Source organism: Gymnodraco acuticeps, unplaced genomic scaffold, assembly GCF_902827175.1.
Source record: "Gymnodraco acuticeps unplaced genomic scaffold, fGymAcu1.1, whole genome shotgun sequence".
Taxonomy (NCBI): Eukaryota; Metazoa; Chordata; class Actinopteri; order Perciformes; family Bathydraconidae; genus Gymnodraco; species Gymnodraco acuticeps.
Window position 1 is genome coordinate 213624 of NW_022991680.1, and position 22069 is coordinate 235692.

General features: G+C 43.3%; 1 protein-coding gene across 3 annotated transcripts; it reads left to right on the forward strand.

The window, feature by feature from the left end:
* Positions 1 to 1711: 1711 nt before the first annotated feature.
* On the forward strand, positions 1712 to 20379 carry dtx2 (deltex 2, E3 ubiquitin ligase). 3 transcript variants are annotated; one of them, XM_034198750.1, is made up of 9 exons: positions 1712 to 2329; positions 3182 to 3773; positions 7626 to 7684; positions 10899 to 11156; positions 13385 to 13452; positions 13648 to 13812; positions 15517 to 15678; positions 16562 to 16651; positions 19142 to 20379. In XM_034198750.1, exons 1-9 carry the CDS (start codon positions 2005 to 2007, stop codon positions 19391 to 19393), a joined length of 1971 nt encoding a protein of 656 aa, XP_034054641.1. In that variant the 5' UTR covers positions 1712 to 2004; the 3' UTR covers positions 19394 to 20379. The 3 variants fall into 3 exon arrangements, with proteins under 3 accessions (XP_034054641.1, XP_034054640.1, XP_034054642.1); XM_034198749.1 differs by having other exon boundaries at positions 1713 to 2329; positions 10875 to 11156; XM_034198751.1 differs by lacking the exon at positions 10899 to 11156 and having other exon boundaries at positions 1713 to 2329.
* The last annotated feature ends 1690 nt before the right edge of the window (positions 20380 to 22069 follow it).

Genomic DNA, 22069 nt, shown 5'->3' on the forward strand with positions numbered 1-22069 from the left:
AAAAAAAAAAATATATATAAGTGAAAACGTTTCCACTAAAGGTTTTTTGTGTGAAATACGTCAGAAATAAAGAATACAAATATAAAACACAGCCTGAGCTGTGCTCACTGCTGCTCTCTGATTGGTGTGTTGCTTGACCAATGACCCCCGACCTTTGTTTTGTTATCATTACGTGGCTGTGTGTTTAGATGAAAGCCCCGTGGCGATCTGTTCATCTGTTACACTGATTAGTGATTATACAGTAAAGCCATCGAAAATAATATGATATACATATACAGTACAGTACAAGTATCCTACTTCTGGGTCTCTGTGTTTCATTCAAGCTCGGCTCTGTGTGTGTGTGGCACGAGCGCATTTTGTGAGTGCGCGAGCGGTAACGTGGAATGTTGATGTTAGCATCTGGTTAGCTCGCTATGCTAACGGATATAAAGAGCTGTTTCTACACCAAGGTGGAGGAGAGTCCTCTCCTGTCAGACTGAGAGGATCTTATAACCTCAGCTCAGTGAGGTAAAGGACTCTCTCAGTGTTTAGATAGTTCACTTTAGTGTAGGTTATCTCAGTGGGTCTCAAACGGGTTGGTCACCATTTATGTAAACAAGTATTTGCGAGGAATACCTTTATATGATCATTATAGTTATTAAAGAATAAGAGAATACATTAAAAACGGGTATGAAATACTATAGGACAGTAACACAAGAATACAGTTTAAAAGGGGAGTGATTAGGAAAATATCCATAAAGAAAAAGTAAATCTGTGTACAGTTCTGTTTCACATGGATGTTGAGAGATGTATCCATAGATCTCTTCATGTTGCTCTCAAAGTGCACCAGATTGATGCATTTAACTTCAATATTTAAAAAATAATCTTCCCGGGGGAGCTTGCCCCCAGACCCTCCTAGAGGAGGTTAGATCCACACCCACCTAAAACATGTTCACATGGATAGGATACTAAATACATTTGCACCCTTTTTATATGGTGGCCTATGTCCTTATATGTTTCTGTTTTGGTGGTCGTGCCACAACCGTGCATGTATGCACAAGTCATAGGTGCGCTATACAATAGCACTACACTCTGCAATGTGTGTGAAAGACAATAGACTTTACAGCATGTTTTTTGAAGTTGCGTTGGTGTTTGTGTGTTGGTTGTTGACGGCAGTGTGTGCCCCCCCTTTGTAAATGATTTCCCCCCCATTCGATTTGTTCTAGAGCCGACCCTGAGTAGGACTCAGATGAGGGTGCACTTTTCCTTTTCCTTATACATGTGATGTTTTGGTGTTGTTGGTTTTTGTTGTTGTTTTGTTTCTTTACGTTAACCGTCAAGTGGGAAATAAGTATTTGTTGTGTTTCTCTTTGTATCCTAAGATACTGTTATGTTTGGCTGTGAAAACGTTTGGCTGTGAAAAATATGAAGGACGGACAATCTATTTCTATTTATTTTGTGTTTTTTTTAGAAAGGGGCAGGTAATATAAGATTTGTTTCTTCTCCCGGACTTTTCCCTCAATGGTGTGTTTGTAGAGACATGTTTTGTTGGCAGTTATTGTACATTGGGTTTTGCGTACCATGAACGGAACAAATAAAAATGAAATGAAATATACCTGTATCTTCTTGACTTCTGCAGTTCCTCTCATTCCGTTTTTTTGAATGGATCAAACACCAAGGCAAATTCCTTGTAAGGGAATTTCGCAATACTCTGATTCTGGTTTCCCACAAACGTGGTTAGAATTACGATTTTCACGGAGGTCCCTGAAGGCGGCCGTAGAGGACGGAAGGAACCCTGGCAACGCTGCTGTCACAAAGCTAACGTTTATCCGCTAAGCCTCTGAATGCACCATTTTTGTCAACATGCACTTAACTGTGTATCAACCATCTAATCTCTACCTCATACCATCCTCTTAACAAATTCACCATGGCACTTTTTAACGAGCCAAGCTAGCAGACGTCTTTCTCCTTCGTCGTATAGCAGTTACACCAGCTAACCAGAACTAGCTGTTTGTTAGCTTGAATATGGCGATTGTGTCTGGATCCTGTGCCAGGGTAAACGGGTCTAGAAATGGGCCGACAGTTTCGGCTACTCCTTCTGTACCCGTGGGTCAATCTCAGCCCATGATAGCGGTGTGGGAATGGCAGGATGACCTGGGCTATTGGAGGCCTTATAGCGGACAGGTGAGCGCCCACATCGAGCGGTGTTTGTCTACGAGGAACCAGCGAGGAGCAGCAGCAGGAGGAGGAGCAGCCGGATCAACGAGCATCTGCCTCGGACAATCAGACCCCAGCCTGACGCCTTATCTCATCGACATACCGAGCCTGAAGCAGTTTCGACAGGACACAGGTGAGAATATGACACACTATGACATTTAATACCTCTATTATGAGCTTCCTATTCGGTGTTTTTGTTCAAATGTTGCACCTGTCCTGGAAACACCATCAGGCCAGGCTAACAGATAAAGCTAGTTAGCTACTTAGCATTAGCTTACAGGGACGCTGTTGTTTTGATGCGTGTTTACATAGCTGCTAGCTAAGGTTAGCAAAATACTCAGCTTAACATTATTAAACTTACCCTGTTTAATAGTTTGTATTCAACGTTAGCTAACTTGTCCACATAGGCTTTCTATAACCTGTCAAATTGCTTGTTACATTAGCATATTGTCTATTCCAAACTGTAATTACTTATAGGCTAGTATACGTTGCTAACTTAGTATAATATAAAAGTGTACATTGCTTGCATTTAGTTAGTTGTGGGTTGGCCTATCACATTACACTGACTTCAATTATATGTTAAATCTGTATATTAATATTGAGTTCAATAGTAATACTATATGTCACTGTTGATATGTACTATTATACATATGTGCTGATTCGTTCAAACAATAACAAGTATTGGGAATAGTTGTTATTATATCTGAAGTGCTCTTCTCTTTTCTAAATAATTATATTAAACATCACCATGAAACACCATTGGCTAAATAACAGAGCAGGCTGCCAAAAGGAAAATCTTATGGATTAAGGATTATGATGTTTACATTATTGACATCTATATTTAAATGGTTCTCTGGGATCTTTTCTGTGTCATGGTCCCCTTATGTGATTTTGACTGAAAATGTGGATTTATGTGTACATATAAGGCTTGCGTAATGAGCTTTAAAGAAGTGTTTTTAATAATGGTGTTTTATTTTATTTGCAGGAAAGACACGGTCAGTGCGTCGCTCCCTGTTCGCCCAGTCCTCAGGCCTGGGCAGTGGTGTTTACTGGGAATGGCTGAACGATGAGGGGGGATGGACTCCATACGAGACTCGCACCTCCATCCTCCTGGAGCACAGCTACCAGGCCCGCCAAGGCACGGCGGACCTGGGCCCGCACGGATACAACTACATAGTTGACCTCACGTCTCTGGCCCAGGTGAACAAAGCGAGCGGCTTCAGACGGCAGGTGCGACGGCAGTGTAACCTCCCGTACCCCCTGGCCTCCTCCGGACCCCCGGCCATCCCCTCCTCTGGCGCGGCCTGCTCCTGCCAGCAGTGTTTGAGCCACAGCAGCACAGGTCCCATGCCCAGCCGCTCACGACATTCCTTTTCATCAGGCAGTCTGAACCGGCCCATTCTTCAGGCCACAGGGAGGGCTGTGGCGGCCCACCCCACCTCTGTGTACTCCCCGTACCCGAGGAGACCCCTCTCTGTGGGGGGGATGTCCTGGGGCAGCCCCTGGCCTCCACCAGCCTCTGGAAGTCAACTGTCTGCACCGCTTCTGCCCAGCTCGGCCAGTGCCAACGGGTTAAGGTGTGTTTCTGATGGGATGGTTGTGTGTTGGTTTGCAGTGTCATTCAGTCAGGCTCGAGTCTATCGACAGCAGAAAGATGTCCCGAAAGTCCCAGAGGAGAATAAACCACTCACGTCTGGCTTTTGTCTTCAGTGGGAAAGGTTGCAAGAGTGGCTTTTTTGGGGGACAAATAACTGTGCAGGGGTCACTGTATGTTTGTCCCCAGCTCCAAACTACAGTGATGTAATGTAAACATGACATCCGGTTTGATAGGCAACATGTTTCTTCCCCAATGCCATGATGTGCGTTCCAGGGAATAGATGATAAATAAAATAAAAAGGAATTTGGAGAGTTATGAATATTGAAAGGTACAACAAATAATTGAAATGTCTTCATTAATTCCAACTGACAGACAGAAACAAATCTATTTCCTGAATACCATTAAACACACTTCTTTCAAACTCGACCGAAATGAAACGAAACGCATTGAAACCATCTTACTAGTGTTCGAACTAAAAACTGCAACTTTAAAACAGTTGACTAACTCTGCTCCTTCGACACACGAGACAAAAGTAAGGCAAACTCGCGAATGGGAAAACACCTCTGTTATCTGTCCAGGGTTGTAGGTCAAGGGCCCCTTTTCCACCCTTCCCTTCCCTTTGTCTTTCCTGTCCATTTCCACTTTGACTTATGTTGTAAAACAGGAATGAGTGAACACTATCTGCAGCTCCAGCCCTGCAGAGGTATGTGTGTGTGTTGGCTTCCTGTTGGAGGTGTCATCTCCAGCTCTCCTTCTTTCTGTTCCTAATTCTTTCTTTTGCTCAGACATGATCACTGTGAAAGGTGTGTCTGTTGAATATAGATGCACACATGCAGGTTGTGTAGTGGCAATTTCTTATGTTACCTTATATGGTGAAACCAAATGCTTCTAAAAAGCATTGTCTAACACTACTGTACCATTTCTTCATATTTTCTGTTTTCTCTGCATACTCTAATGAGGGTTATTATTCTCAAGCGCTTCAAGGCCACAGAGCTGATTTGGCAGACTATGTTGAAACTACTCCTGTTCACACAAAGTTTGAACTTCCATATTTTGATTGTACCGTTCTCTCTTTCCACCGCACCACCACTCTGTGGATGGTAAGCACAATGCTTTCTGATGTCCATGCCAAGGTATTCTCCTACCTGTGCAATCTATCTGATCTGCATTTGTATTTTTTTAAAGGTCCCATGTCATGCTTTTCCGGTTGTCACCGTCCCCTTGTGTCATGAAGGTTGTTCTGCATGTAAACGGTCTGCAGAGTCAAAACCCTCAAAGTACACCCTGTAGCGAGTAAAACTCTAACACCTCCCCAAAACGCCTCGTTGGTGAAACGTCATCATCCATTTGATTCTTCCGGGTATGAGATTACGTAAGCACGTACCCGGAACTAAATGGACCAATCCGTGGAGCCGTTACGTTACGTCAGCGGAGCCGTTACGTTAAGCCCCCGCTGATTGGTCCAAATTGACCAATCCACGGACTTCCTCACACACTCAGTGCAGGCAGCTCAGCTGATCTCTCCTCCCTGGCTGCAGGCTGATAACAGACAGTTGGGATCGCGGCGAAATTCTCTCTGCAGACCCATTCTCCCTGCAGACCCGTTCTCTCTGCAGACCCATTCTCCCTGCAGACCCATTCTCTCTGCAGACCCATTCTCACTGCTGACCCATTCTCTCTGCAGACCCATTCTCCCTGCAGACCCATTCTCTCTGCAGACCCATTCTCCCTGCAGACCCATTCTCCCTGCAGACCCGTTCTCTCTGCAGACCCGTTCTCACTACAGACCCATTCTCCCTGCAGACCCATTCTCTCTGCAGACCCGTTCTCTCTGCAGACCCGTTCTCACTACAGACCCATTCTCACTGCTGACCCATTCTCTCTGCAGACCCATTCTCTCTACAGACCCATTCTCCCTGCAGACCCGTTCTCTCTGCAGACCCATTCTCTCTACAGACCCATTCTCTCTGCAGACCCGTTCTCTCTGCAGACCCGTTCTCCCTGCAGACCCGTTCTCTCTGCAGACCCGTTCTCTCTGCAGACCCGTTCTCTCTGCAGACCCGTTCTCTCTGCAGACCCGTTCTCTCTGCAGACCCGTTCTCTCTACAGACCCGTTCTCTCTGCAGACCCGTTCTCTCTACAGACCCGTTCTCTCTACAGACCCGTTCTCTCTGCAGACCCGTTCTCTCTGCAGACCCGTTCTCTCTGCAGACCCGTTCTCTCTACAGACCCGTTCTCTCTGCAGACCCGTTCTCTCTACAGACCCGTTCTCTCTACAGACCCGTTCTCCCTGCAGACCCGTTCTCCCTGCAGACCCATTCTCTCTGCAGACCCATTCTCTCTACAGACCCATTCTCTCTGCAGACCCATTCTCTCTACAGACCCATTCTCTCTGCAGACCCATTCTCTCTACAGACCCATTCTCTCTACAGACCCATTCTCTCTGCAGACCCATTCTCTCTACAGACCCATTCTCTCTACAGACCCATTCTCTCTACAGACCCATTCTCTCTGCAGACCCGTTCTCTCTGCAGACCCGTTCTCTCTGCAGACCCGTTCTCTCTGCAGACCCGTTCTCTCTACAGACCCGTTCTCTCTGCAGACCCATTCTCACAGCGTTTATCAACCTTTTTCTTTCTCAATATCAAGCCACACTTATTGTTTTTACTTCGGCTGTGACTGTGTGTGCTCAGGGTGAGTTTCGATGTGTATCGCTAAACAAGGAAACAACACCTCCACGGAGCTCAGCGCGATTCACAACGTCCCGACCAATCAGAGCACACTGTGCTCACAGGGAGGGGGGGGGGCTGGAGCTATTGGAGCTACAACGAGCCGTTAAAGGCAGAGAGTGAAGACACGTAGTTTACAGAGATGCTGTGAGAAACCAATGTGAGTTTGGAAAATTGCACAATATAAATCTATTCTAGTCGACCTCACCAATGGAGTTATGATCAGTGGAAATGGCCATGACATGGGACCTTTAAGTTCTTTCATAGCAGATGCTAAATGCTACATGCTAGAATAAATATGCAAATGCAGACAAAAGAAAAGCTGTATCATTTAAAAGAAGTGGTTCATTACTTAGTCAATTCTGTTCTTTTGACCTAGCTCATGTCAAACAGGCCTTATGCTATCAGTGACACAAACCCTCCTGTTTTGCGTACCAAGTCGTCTTAACTATCAGAGGGTGAAACATCTGCAGTGGCTTTGAAGTTACCTGAAGGTTGTTCTACATATCTACATTTGGTCAGGAACTTATCATTTGTCATTGTTTGTGCTTGTGTGTTGGAGGTGAGAGCCTTACTCGAAAGTTAAGACAAACAGGGTTGATAAGTCGATAGTTAAACAAGGAAAATACAAATTGGGATAATTGACAAAACTCTTAGCTAATTTATTTAACATTTGCCGACTCAATGTCTAACTGTAAGGATAAGCTGCTTTCCATACTGTATGTTTATTACATTTGAAAACAAGTTATTTTTGTCTAACAAAACTAGAACATTTAAAGACGTCACTAAGACTGAGCAGTTCATAAAAAAGTGCCTTTCACTGGATTTAGTTTAGAGCTCCATATACTTCAGTACCAACAATAGGCTATTTCGCATAGTAAGCAGATTTGTCGGCTTCATATTTCTCAATATATTGATGAGTCATGGTACTCAATAATATCCCGTATTGGCACTTTACAAATGCAGCAAATGTTAAGTCATTACTAACCAATCTCTGGATGTGTTCAACCCTAAGTGGATGTATATAAACGTTCACAGTACATCCACAGTCATGTTTTCTGTGTGCTGACTGAATGTCCCTGTCCTTGTCTCCCGTCCTGCAGCGTCCCCTCCATCTCTGTGCAGCTGAACGGATCCACCAGTGTGAGCTCCGCCCTGGCAGGTAAACGGGTCACCGACCATCCGTACCTCCTCCGCTCTGTTCTGCAGCGCGCTCTAGAGTCAGTCGCTGGTTTCAATCAGTGAGAGTGTGTTTGGTTTACGTGTCTTGTCCCTCAGCATTTGTCTTGTGAGTGGCAGTCTGTTTAAGAACAGAATGCCACACGAAACGCTGCAATAAGAAGGTGCTGCAGCCGCAATAAAAGAAACGCCTTCGTGGCTCGACTTGTAAGAGACGCATAATTACGGTGCCAAACCTGAGAATCTGACAAAAAGAATTATTGTATTTATAATAAAATGTTAACTAATATATGCGTTTCTGGAGGAGTGCAAATAAGAACAAAACAATTTAGGAAGTCTGGGCCATTAAAAGTGAGAGAAACGCCTCCATTGGACTCCGTCGATATCACGATGTAACACTCCCACTTCTATTGGCTAGCGGTCCAACACTTTCTATGTGATAGGATAAGGGCTGGGGCATCTCTAAGCTCAGGGGGTCCGCGGGGTCCTAAAAGTATTAGAAGTTGATAAATACATTTAGCGAAAATGAAGGCTATTAAAAAGTATTAAAGGGCATTTTCCAAGGTATTACATTTTGTAGCTTGTTTTCAATAAGTATATGAATGGTCCAAAGAGGTTGTGTTCTACAGTCTGCCTGAATGTAATCATGGCGTAGGTGTGTCGTGTGATTCTGTGTAGTTTATTGATGGCATCCCGTTGGGTTTGACGTCATCTGAACAGGACATCGCACGCTCACTGCTTGATAGCGCAAAGCTCCGTTTACGCCGGTTGTTAAACAACATCGTTATGGGGAAATGCAAGTCTGCGTCCAAATGGTTGGAAGATAAGGAGGAAGGACAATCAATACTGTATAAGTATAAGTATAAGTATAAGTGTGTCGCCAAGGTAACCGGTTAGAACTCCAAGTGGCGATGAGGTCTTAAAATGTATGGAAAGGGTCTTAAAAAAGGAATTACATCTGACTTCAGGATTCCTGCATATACCCTGAAGCTGGTGACCAATCACAACAGAGCCGGCCAGCTAACCAATCAGAGCAGACTGGGCTCTGGTTTCAGACAGAGGGTGAAAAGAGGTGCTGCAGCACAGACAGTATGAGAACAATAAAGGGCTTTTTAGAGCCTCATAGCTAAACATCATATATAATTCCGACGTTTTCTCAAATCAAATACTTGCGGTGTTAAAGTAGACGGCTATAAGTGATGCTACTAAACGCTGACTGCCTTTCTGATGGCAGAAATGAGTCGGCAGGTTTTTGGCAGTCATCATGACTAATGGGAAGCCAAATGTATTTCATTTGAGTTCATGGTGTAATAACTGTTTTAAAATAAGCACAGAGGCGTACCCTTCACACACACCTTGAACTTTTGGACTGAACTCTGACTAATCACATTAATAGCCAAACATTAAAAAAGGAACATTAACCTTAATCAGACTCTCAGATGTAATGTCCATAATCGCTGTTAATGGTAAGACAATTTTAAATCCACAGAACAAACGGTTGCTGACAAATGCCTCAGTGTGTGTGTGTTCCCCCCCCCGCATGCTTCCTCTGCTTTATGGATTAACTCTGCAAAGTGTTTTTCTATCCTCACTGTTGCTTGTTTGTAGCATCATGAAGATTTCTGCTCTTTCAAACAACCACTGTGTTGTAATATGTTAGCCGCAAATTATATTCAGCTAGATGGTCAAATAAGCTAAAAAGTTATAGTACAATTATTATATTTGTATTAAAATGCAACATATCTTAACAAAAGCAAACAGGCATTTTAAAACAGTAAAAAGGAAAGATGCCAAAATTAATAAATGAAATGTAAATGGACCATTACAAATATATATATTTAGAGAATCAGTAAAGAACATTTATGGCCAATTCAATTCAATAAAAACACACTTTTTAAAATGCTCACATGTGGCAGGAAAGTCGTAATTGTCACTAAACGACAGAATTGACATGCACAGTGAGCGCTCGTCTCTTTTCTTCCTGCTCTCTGATGACTCTCCGTCTCTGGGCGCTGATAAGCCGAGTGAATCAATACCATCAGCCCGGAGGAAGCTACTGGACCAGAACCTTATTAGTGCAAAGCAGCGTACCCTGACTTTTAAAATTGAAGGTCATTCATGCGGCGTCTTCTCCGAACGCACTCTTCTCATGATCTTTAGTCACAAATGAACAATACTGGTTATCTGCTCGATATTTCTCTCAGTGTGAAACACTTCAATAAACAGAACGGCATCCAATTCTGTTGGAGGTAGAAAGGTACGGGAAAGTCTGCTTGGATTTGTTAAACAGGTCTAGATTATTGTTGCCTTTAAAAGGTGACTGATGCAAACTGTTCATTCAGTCATCGTCAAACTGGGTTATTTATTTAAATGAATGTCGATAACTTTGTGAGTCTTAAAATGGTCGACGGGAGACTAAATGACGCTACTACACATGGCGTTGAAATGAGCTTCCATTAGCTTAGCAGCGGTGACGTGAAGTCATGTGACTTTGCTGTAGTTCCCTGCGATTCAAAAATCATTCTTTTTCGAGGGAGCCCTTACGTTGTGTACTTCCGGGTCGGCTTCCAAAAAGACATCATCACTGCACCACTCAATTCTCACCTCATCAATTCTGAACACCTGACAAGTAAAGCCTGTTGATGCGGGTGGAGCGTGATGCAAGTAGCGCTGCGTGCTATGCTAACGAGGCTAAGCGTGTCGCCTTCAAAGAAAGAAATACATTTGTTTTTAATACTAACGTATGATTGTCACACGATGTTATTTCTGCAACGCCTAATCTGCATTGCTAAGCTGTTCACAGGGAGGGGGGTTTCATGTAAACCAGTCTTCTGATTGACAGGTCTGACTTCCAGCTCCTGGAAACCATCGATTCTTAGTAGATCTTTTCTCAGGATAACCTGTAGATTTCACTTTAGCTCACACAATTATTGCTCGTGTAAAGTCCTGATGGCACCTTTACTCCCTAATCAAAAAGGAGACACTTGAGTTTGGTTTTGATTTGATGGTCTATGTGGAGGACAAGGAGGGAGCATCAGTTGCTGCGACATTTCTCATACCTTTGCCTTTGATTTGTTCCTTTCTACTCCTGCATATCTCCACTTGCTCTCACCCCTCACCTGCCCCACCCTCCCACCCCATCCCGCCTCACCCCCACCCTTCCCCCGCTCCAGGCATGGCCTCCATTTTGATGTCAGCAGTGGGACTCGGCGTGCACTTCACCAATGCCCCCCTCCCTCAGCAGCAGCAGCAGCAGCAGCAGCTACAGCATCCACCTCAGCATCAGCATCCTCAACCTCAGCATCCTCAGCATCCTCAGCATCAGCAGCCTGCTCCTTTCTCGCTTCCTCCTCCTCCTCCTCTCCTCCCCCCCGCCAGCAGGCCCAGCCGGCCCCCCCCCAGCAGCAGCAGCAGCAGCAGTTCAGTTAGGAGAGCAAAGAGGCAGCACAGGAGAGGTAGCTACCAAAACCCCGGCCCTCTCTTTTCTTTCCTCCATCGCTCTCTCCCCGTTGGTTTATCACCACAGGCTTGAGGGACATTTCATCCTGCATCCGCTCGCTCTCATTTGTCTCCATGTGTTTGTGACGTGTGCTTCACTTTGGTGTTAGCTGGGGGGGGAAGTGTGGCTTTGTGTGCAACTGTGGAAGAAGTACAGAAGTCTCTAAACTGAGTTTTCAAAGACCTTTGGCTGATAGAGAGGCGAAGTCCCGCCCATCTGCTTCCGCCCCATGGGACCTTATTTCAGAAAAAGTATGTATTGAAGTCGATGGAGAGAAAACGTATCTCTCGATCCCGTTTGAATTGTGCCACGAATTACACATATGATGTTTGTCAATTTAACAAATAATTTCCATGTCAAAAAAGTCACAGTTTGTCGTAAAACTGTTGAAATATAAGACTATGAAAAATACGCAACTAGAAAGACTACAAATCCCAGAGTCCCGGTCCCGCATGCTGGCTCTTAGGAACCGACTAACTCCCCTTGTGTGTATGCACAGCTCTCAACGTGCCCAGACTTGGAGGGATTTCCACCTCTTTTCCGCCTCGTTCTGAGAGAAAGAAGTGAAATGTTTCAACGTGACGGCCGTCTTGGTGTGTGGAGCGAGACGGGAGATGGAGTTCATTGAGCGGTCACACACACAAAGTGTTACTTCACAGTTTTATGACAGTTTTATTTTTTTAACTTGCTAAATGATCTTTTAAATTGACAAACATCATGTGTGTAACTCGTGGCACAATTCAAACGGGATCAAAAGCTAATCTTTCTCTCCCCATCGACTTCAATGCATACTTTTTCAGAAATAAGGTCCCATGGAGGAAAGGGAGGGACTTGGCCTCTCTATTCAGCGGCCATCATAGCAGCGTGTTTATCTCTAATAGTGGTGGAAAGTAACTAAGAACAATTACTCACGTTCTTTACCTAGGACAAAGCCATCAAACGTCTGGAATACGATGCACTGCTGTAGATTTAACGAGCCAACCGTAAAGGAGGTAATGACATCCACATCGATGCAGCAGTTTTACTAATCCAGAAAACTAATATATAATCGATCAAATAAAGACTGACGGGGTATATTTTACTCCACAATAATAACTACTTGAACTATTGTTTACTTGCATGCTTTTACTTTGATTGCAGGAGTATTTTCACAGTGTGTGCTTAGTACTTCTAACGAAGCAAAGGATCACAATAACCATCAAATCCTTCTTATTTTTCATTCATGTTCAGCACTCTCAACGGAAACTTGTGCGAGACCTTGAATTGTGCAAACCGTTAATTTAAATAATCACGTTGTAGCCTTCGCAGCCAACAGATCTCAATGTCCCAGAAGCCACTGCTGCAGGATAGAGCTGCAATCGACATTCAATCTTCAGCAGTCGTTAAATATATTTATCAAGCACTCTTGGATTGTTCCATTTTTGATCCAATGGGGGTAAAGGAACGCAGCATTGAGCCAGATTAAATCAACCTTTACACGGATTGTATCACATTCACCGTGACAACCTCAAAGCGCTCGTGCTCATAGATAAGATTACACTGTCGGTGAATTAGCTGGAGAGAAGGACGTGTCGTGCAACTCGCCTCAATTGCATATATTAAGCTTCTTTGCTGCCCCTTTGTTTCTGCCTGATGTCATTTGTTCTTCTCTGCATGACCATAAATAACCCCTCCTTCACGCTCTTTGTCTGGCACTTCAACTTGAATTAATGCTCTCGACACTTCAGACACAAAAGCATAAAAAGTGTGAAACAATGAATATATTTTCTTCCTATTCCTCAGTCGGGAGGGAAAGAAAACAACCTCCTACCCTTTTTAAATGATGGCTTGAAATGGAGCCTTCTTGTATAATAAACCAAAAAGGTTTCGTAAATGTTCAGGAATGAGTTTCTTGAACCGATTTGACTCTCATGAGAGAATACATGCACTAATGTCTGTCTCCATCCCTCACGCTGCCATTAGTATTCATTCGCCCCTCATCCAAGTTGTCTCTTATCTTGTGTGTTCAGACGCACACTTTGATTAGCAGCAGCCTGAGCTGGATGTATTCTTTGCAGCAAGAGTAGAAATCCATACCTTTATGTAGCTTGTGTTTGACTGAAAATGTAAAATAAGATTGTGAGTGGTTTCCTTTGACCTCAGTGTGTCGCAGCTCATTCATCACTCTGCTCTCTCTCCTCTCAGCCTCCGCTCAGAGACCTGAGGAGGTGATTCAGCGCTACATGGAGGTAGTTGCCGGAGTGCAGGACGAGGTAAATGTTTCATGTTTTTTTCCTCCTAGACATCAGAGAGGTTTATTGTAGTCTTTTCCACACACATGCTTCAAGGGTCAAAACATAAACGGAAAGCATTCAGCTCAGCATTTAGATGACGGTTCATGTTGCAGCTGTTGGCCTTACTCTTGGAAAACGTGCCTTTCTGCCACTGAACACCCCTCTCTTCCTCAGGACTGCATTATCTGCATGGATCAGCTGTCCAACGCATCCGGCTATGAGACGCAGTCCACAGAGGAGGGCCCCAGCGTCCTGCCAGACACCGTGGGGAAGTTCATCAAATGTGGACACACCCTGCACATGCTCTGCATGCTGGCCATGTACAACAACGGGACCAAGGTACCCATGAGGACACTCGTCTATGCTTTCTTCAAAGACACCAGACTCCATGGACAAAAGCTGTAATTTGACCATGCAGAACAGGAACACACCCGATCAGGGCAGCTGTAGATCTGCTACTAAAAGTTATACCTAAATCTCCATTTACATACAAGCGTACTAGGATTAATGTATAACACAAAACAGCCTTCTTCTTTATTTCAACCACCTTTCTGAAAAAGTCGCTGTTGCAATATTTGTACATATCCTCATGTTTCTCACTAAGACCAGAACAGTTTACACCCAGCTCTGCAACAGGCTGTGTGTTGCAAACTGGAGTAAAAATGTACATTATTATAAAAGTCCAAAGCGTGCTCTTAAAGCCAGAATAACAAAGAGCTTAAAGGTGTACAACTGTGGTCCTTTAAAGACGTTTGGCAATACACATGACATGTTACTTGTTAGTCGCTTTTATCCAAAGCGACTAACATACTCAATACTGTGGACTAACCGGTTCTAGCTAGTTTGCTGCCCTAGGCGAGATTTTAGCAGTATTGTATGAACATGTTTGAAGTGGGGGGTGGACATCACATCCTCTAGGGGGGTCCGGGGGTATGCCCCCCCCCCCTCGGGAAGAAATGTTTGAACATTTGAAAGTAAAATGCTTCAATCTGGTGCACTTTGAGCACACAATTAGGAGAGACCTGATCTAGGGGGTACAACTCTAAAACCCCCATATGAAAAAGACCGGTTTACATTTTAATGTCAGATAAGTATATGAACATAACCAATAACCTACCATAGCCAATAACAAATAAATGTAACTTATTTTAGTTGTTCATTTATATCTTATTTTACCTTAACATTTATTTATTTATGCATTTTTTTTATCTCTCCAGTTTAAAACGATATGTCTGGGTTACTGTCCTATAGTCTACATTGGAATGATTTCAAACCTGTTTTATGCCAATAATTATAAAGGAGTGCCTTGGAAATATGTGTTTACATAAATTGTGATCAAAACGTTTGAAACCCACTGAGATAACTTAGACTAAAGTGAACTATCTAAACCACATGTGTCAAACTCAAGGCCCGGGGGCCAAATCAGGCCCTTGGTGGATTTAATTTCGGCCCGCAGGATAATTTCTAATGACTTTTAGATCTGGCCCGCCGGTATATTGCACACACACCTTCACTCCATCCTGAGGGTCTCCTCCGCTCAGAGCCTGAGCCCAAACATTGATGACCTTGCACCCAAGATGAGATGCCAAGTATCTGAGCTAGCATCACAGAGCAGCACACTGAGTTCAATGGATGTTTCCTTCTGCACTTTCTCTCAGGACAACAGGGCATGTTTGGTTTTCTCTTTGAGGGAAATAGTTTTGTTGAAGCTGTTGTTGGCCTGTGGGGAAATGTAATCATAAGAAATGACTCTGGAAAAGCTGCAGATAGAGCCATAAGAAATGAATGCAGCTGATTATTTAATGTTGTTTTTATAGGCAATAATTTAAGCTTTGTTAGTTCCAGGTTTAATATGTGCAATAAGTTCATTTCAATAAGTTCTGCAATAAACATTGAACCAGTCCGGCCCTCGACTAGTACCGGTTTTTTAATTTTGGCCCACTGTGTATTTGAGTTTGACACCCCTGATCTAAACACTCAGAGTCCCCCCCCCCCCCCCCCCCCCCCCCCCCAGATCCCTAACTCTCTCTGTGTTCACCTCAGGACGGCAGCCTGCAGTGCCCCTCGTGTAAGACAATCTACGGAGAGAAAACCGGCACGCAGCCCAAAGGCAAGATGGAGATTTACAGCATCGGCCAGTCGCTGCCAGGACACCCCGACTGTGGAACCATCCAGATCATCTACAGCATCCCTCCGGGCCTGCAGGTGCGTCTGAGCCAATGACACGAGTCCAACTTCATTTGGATTATACCCACAGTCTTTATGTCACATGTTTTATATGTAGCGGGGCTGCAAAATCCTAACATCCTGGCACACCAGATGCCACAGTCTCTCCTCCTGAACCAAAACGATGATTGAAAAGTGGCGGTCATTCAACTGTCAAGGACACGACAACTATGATGAAATTCAGAGAGTATGGGCTCCTAGAAAAGAGTGTTTCGTCTTAGTTTAGTCGCCTTAAAGAGGCCGTATTATGCTATGTGTTATATAGCTTTCTGTGCATGTAAATGGTCTGCAAAAGTGTTTTTGAGTCTAAGCTGCAGGAGTTTTTTATGTTTAATGTATCTCATGGAAGGGTTACTCTGAAAGGGTTTCACATCTTCCTAAAGTGTTTTTATAAAAATGAGGTGCTTTAGTTTGATAGCTTAAAGAGTGTGAGCTAAACCCTGAATGGTCTGGAGGTGAAACGGCACCCTGACTTTCAGTGAAGATGTTTTGAACAGATGAAGGCTCAGCGTCTGCTCCTCTCATTGTGCCTGGCTCACAGCGACACCCTCCTTTTGGGAAAACCCTTATTATCCTTTAAGTGCAGATACATTGTGTTTATCGCTGCTCTAAAGTTACAGGAACTGGAATCAGATTTGTATTGAGCCGTTAGTCTCAGGTTATCTCCAAACCACTGTTATTAGATTTTTGTACTATCACTGTTCTTGTGTTAAAGTTTATGTCTTTCATTTATCAAATCCCTCCTCCTCCTCCTCCTCCTCCTCCTCCTCCTCCTCCTCCTCCTCCTCCTCCTCCTCCTCCTCCTCCTCCTCCTCCTCCTCCTCCTCCTCCTCCTCCTCCTCCTCCTCCTCCTCCTCCTCAGGGCCCGGAGCACCCTAACCCCGGACAGCCGTACAGCTGCAGAGGCTTCCCTCGCTTCTGCTTCCTGCCAGACAACGACAAGGGCCGCAAGGTACAGAACACCTCACCTCTCAGCTCAATACACACACACACACACACACACACACACACACACACACACACACACACACACACACACACACAGCACACGCGAGAAGGGAACAGCTGGTAGACACTCTTTATTTGTGCTTGCCTCTATGATCTCACCTACCATTGAATAGCTTGACTGACTCAAATAGCAGATTCTCACATTCACAAACACACACACAGTGGGACAGACAATTACTTACTTTGGTCACACACACACACACACACACACACACACACACACACACACAGACACACACACACAGACACAGACACACACACACACACACACACACACACACACACACACACACACACACACACACACACACACACACACACACACACACACACACACACACAGACACAGACACAGACACACAGACACAGACACACACTCCAACTTGAAAATCAGAATTGGCAGTTGTGAAAAAACAAAAATACACATCTACTACTACAAGTACAAACCAGGTCTCAGTATGTCATCCATGTATGGAACAACATCCTGCAGACCTGGGATCAGCACACAGCTCCATCAGGACCGCAGGTGGCACTGTGATTACATTAAAAACATGTTGTGCTCTCTTATTATAAAGTTCTGTTGTTTCCATGGTGAATAAGAAGCTCCTTTCCTGCTCGCTGCCAACACACTTCTATAAATAACCTGTTGACTGTCAGTAATGGAAGAGTGGATTCAATTATTCCAGTTTTGTTTATCTGGGTCCCAAACTAACACCGGACACACAGTCTTTCCAAACGGTAGACAGCAGCTGCCTCTTACGAGTTTCATTCAGAATATGGCTTCATTTCCATCACTTAACCAGTTTATCAGTTATTACATGGCTTAGTTGAATACTCGATTCTGATTGGTCAATTCAGAACACGCTGTCAAGCACTTATTGACCGTTGTTAAGGATGCTCACATCTGCACAAAGAAGTCCGTTCTATTTAACTTTATACAGTTTGGCTGAAAAGCAACTAACAAGACAAGAGCGACAAGAAAACAGAGGAGAAGTACCGGGGCAGAAACCCTCCTTTTTACGCAGCGGTCCAGACAGACATCACACGGCGACACATATTCAGTGTGTAGTTCCTTTGGCATCAGGGCAGGGATATCTAGATACTTTCCAAGGTCTGACATCATGAATTGTGCTACTTTTAAAGCAAGCAGCGATGTTTTCAAATCTGTAATCAAAAAGCTCCGCCTTCCTGCCGTTGCTACGTTTTTCAAACGGTAACAACGGACTATTTTTCTTAGCGGATGCATGTCACTTTAAATCAATACATACATTTTCTAAATCCATAAAAGCATTTAAATTAATATTGGGAGTCATGTCGTTACTTTGTTGAGAATGTGGCCATGTGATAAGTTCTCTAATGGCTCGTAACATGTTCTTGAGTTGATTTGTTGACAAGGTAGTTTATCCAAAACAGGACCAAAAAAAGAATTGGTCTTTTCAGTAAAGCAATGGATGCGCTCTATGAGCAAGTTGATGAAGAACATTTAGTAAAAGTAGTAAGAGTAAAAATTGCTGGGACTATTTTTCCAGAGCTCAAGATAATGTCTTCCAGTTTCCTTTGTTTTCCAACCAACCCAAAAACCATCAGTCACATACGAGAAATAAAAGCAGGACATGAGAAGCTGGAAACCAGAGAATGTTTAGCTGCATTTTTTATAAATAGAAAAATAGTTGCTGCTTAATTTTCTCTCAACTAATCTGGTGTTATTGTTTTGCTCTAAACTATAATCACATTTATCCGGCACTTTTGTCCAAATCGACTTACGATCATTGAAATATAAAAAGATACAATCGCAGAACACCTGCAGGTATATCTGCTTCAAATAGAGAAAACGGAAGATCATAAGTCATCATAAATCTATCCCTAAGATTTACGATTAGAAAATGATAAAAGTAGGATAGAGACATGTGGAGATTATCCGGCTGAACAAAACGTGATCCGTCTCTTCAATGTGTTTCAACCACAGACCTGATTTCCAGCTATTTTTCTAAACCCTACGGAGAGATTGCATTGCTTTTTGTGGAAGGAACCGGAAGGAGTTTACTTCCGGGTTTTAGGACGCGTCACTGCGGCTCTCTGTAGACCAAACCGTTTAGCCTTTAGCCTTTGCAGACCATTTACAGGCACAAAAACCCATATAACAAAAAGCTCTAAATTGTTTTAATTCAACATGTTATTTTGTACGTTTATGGCCATTAATTAAATGCATAAACACTTGGTGCTGTTAAAACCACCAGACTCAGGGACAGTGTCATCCCACAGGCCATACGACCGTTAAACACCTGCACTTTTGAAAGGACATCCATAACATTCATCTGTTTGCAACTTACATATATCAACATTCCAATGACTTGTATATAGACTATTCTATTTGATTGTATTTACTAAATCTTGATTCTATCAGAGCTCTCTAATGTTGTTTCTCCGTCTCAAGGTGCTGGAGCTGCTGAAGGTGGCGTGGATGCGACGTCTCATCTTCACCGTGGGGACGTCCAGCACCACGGGGGAGCCGGACACCGTGGTGTGGAACAACATCCACCACAAGACCGAGATGATGTCCAACCTGTCGGGACACGGATACCCCGACCCCAACTACCTGGACAACGTCCTGTCGGAGCTGGCCTCTCAAGGCGTGACGGAGGACTGCTTCAAAGCCCAGGGAGGAGGAGGCGGAGCCAGCAGCTAGGGCACAGCTCCAGAAACCCACCATAGCATCCTCAGTCTGGTCCTACGCTCATTCAGCATCCATCCAACCCCTCATTGAGTGAGAGAAAGGGGGAGCTGAATAAAAAGCCTCTCTGGAAGAATTCATTTACATTCCTGCTCCTTCATATTCCTGGAGACTGAGCCTGTTTTTATCCCAATCTGGAGATTAAGTTTTCTTTTTGTAACCATCATCTGTATCCCCCTTGAAAGTGGCAGCTTACACGGAGGATAAAAGTCTCATTAAGCACTTTAGTTCTGACTGTGCATTTAGCGAATCATGTGTGATTTCCTGGTCAAAAGGAACAATTGGGAAGTTATGCAATTAAAGCGTATCTGTGGAAAAACACTGAAACTGGTAGTAGCAACGTGAGTATATATTAGCCTATTTGATGAGAAGAGGCAATACTTAACTGATGTAAATAAAAACAACAAGAACATTGCTAAAAAAAAGAAACTGGTTTGGTCCACAGACGCGAGTCGAGGAGAGGAAAGTTGTGGATTTTTAAACGTTTACACTACTTCTGATTAGACCATCTGTTGTAATATGTTACTCTCTAATCTACTCTGATAAGCAGATGTCTAATGCACTCACATGGTGATTCCTCATGTTTTGAATCTGCATTAGCGGCGCCCGCAGGCTTTCTGCAGGCATTGTTTTGTCCCTCAGAGTGTGACAGTGTGTGTGACGGGACGAGGTCGTGCAGCTCCACGTCCTCCGCTCCGACAGATGGGAAAACGCTCCGGTTTAAGGACATTTCACAGTGTGACAATCAAGGTCATCGAACTCGTCTTGATTAAACAAGACACGTGACGCCGCGGCCGGCATGATCATGTTCCCCCGGCTGTGAACGCAGCGCCTGAACGCACCACGGTAATACTGCTCACAGTACAGTGGACTGAGTCTTGACATGTATACAAGCAACACTCAAAAAAAGTCTCTGCAATAAAGAAATAAAACGAAATGAATCTTCACTGTTTTTTTATTATATTTGATCTAAGAGGATGAACGATGTTGGGGTTCGGATCTGGTTCATGAAACATTTGTACATTCATTTATAATGTGGGTTTATGTATTGAGCTAAATCTGAAAACGCAACCTCTGCAACTGAACAACAAGAGCTCAATATCAAAATATAGTTATGTGAAAAAGTACTAGTCCTGTGTAGTAATACAATACTACATTGATTTGAAGTCACTGGGTCACTTCATATGGAAGCTTTTGAAAAGAAAAACTTTTTCATAACAATATTTATGTAAGAGTGGAGAAAACGCTATAATATCCAATTTAAAAAGAGATGTCTTATTTGTCCAGTGTAGTAGAACAATGCTCCAATGGTTAGGGTTCCCGTGATATGGAAGCTATTGGAAAGTAATCCAATAGTTCTCAATAAAATAAAAGCTATTGTGTCTTTAGTAGAAGCACTAAAATCCAGACGTGTGCTACTTGTTCAGTGTAGTGATACAATTCTGCATCGATTTGAGGTCATTGGGTCACATGATATTGAAGCTATAGGATACAATAAAGTTGTCTATTATGAAACTGCTGATTCTTTCAAAAAGATATTCATGTAAAATAGAAAAAAAGCACTCAAATAATTTAAAGGTCCCATGTCATGGCCATTTCTACTGATCATATTTCCACCTGTCTGCATGGATTTGTGTGAGTCTTGAGCACCATGAAGTCCTGCAGGCTGCTCCAGTTTAAACCCATTTTATTCACAAAACAAATATAAAACCAGCTTTTCTCCTCAAAGTTCTCCAACACAAGAAGAAAGTTCTCACACAACTCACTGCAGGTCAACAATGTCATGAGCAATTAGCATGTTAGCCACTCCCAGCATGCACTTGTTCATCAGGGGTGCGTTTGAGAGAGGAATGAGGACAGAAAAGACAATCTGAATATTCCAATAGATGTCCTGTTCACCATCATTGTACTCTACATGGAAACGTGTTTAATGTTAATTACAGCTAATGCTAAAAGGTTAACCTCACAGGCTACGTAGTTTGTTGTTGCTATGGAAGCAATTCCTGCCGTTGCTACGCAGTTCCAACGGTTAAAACGGTCTATTTTTCTTATTGGATGTGTCATTTTTAAATCTATAAAAACATTTCAATAACATTGGGAGTCTTTTCTGTTTGCAACTCCTTTTTCCAAGGTTATTTACAAATTATTAAAACTGCATTTCTTGAAGAGTTCTGTATTTCAAATTTAGATTTTAACTATCTTCTCTCTCATGAATTGCATTCTATGATTCATTTGTTTCGTGTGTTAATGCGTAGCTCTGCATTTCTGTCTGAAATGGGCTTTTTAAATTAACTTACCATACCAAAATAGAGCTTTTTCACTCAAAGGCTACATCTGAATTTAAAGGTCACCTATCATGCTATTTTTAGGCAATAGCATATAGGTCTCAGATATATAAAAAACATGTCTATGAAGTGTTATGCTCAAAATACCAAACAGATCACCCATTCTAGCCATGCCTCATATCCCTCGATTTCACTTCCTGTTTCAAAAGTGCTGATTTGGGGTATAAAGCTTTAAAAACAAAAAAAAGGAGGGGTCTGAGTTCATGCGGGACCCGGCAGCTACTGTCTAAACTAAATGCTGCTGTGATGAAACGCCATATCATGGATTATCAAGGATTCTCTCTGA

Excerpts from the sequence above, each read along its gene's own strand:
- dtx2 (XM_034198749.1), top strand. The coding sequence starts at position 2,005 with ATGGCGATTGTGTCTGGATCCTGTGCCAGGGTAAACGGGTCTAGAAAT. Across the intron at positions 13,453-13,647 it reads TTGCCGGAGTGCAGGACGAG|GACTGCATTATCTGCATGGA; the intron begins GTAAATGTTTCA and ends TCTCTTCCTCAG. Across the intron at positions 15,679-16,561 it reads GCATCCCTCCGGGCCTGCAG|GGCCCGGAGCACCCTAACCC; the intron begins GTGCGTCTGAGC and ends CCTCCTCCTCAG.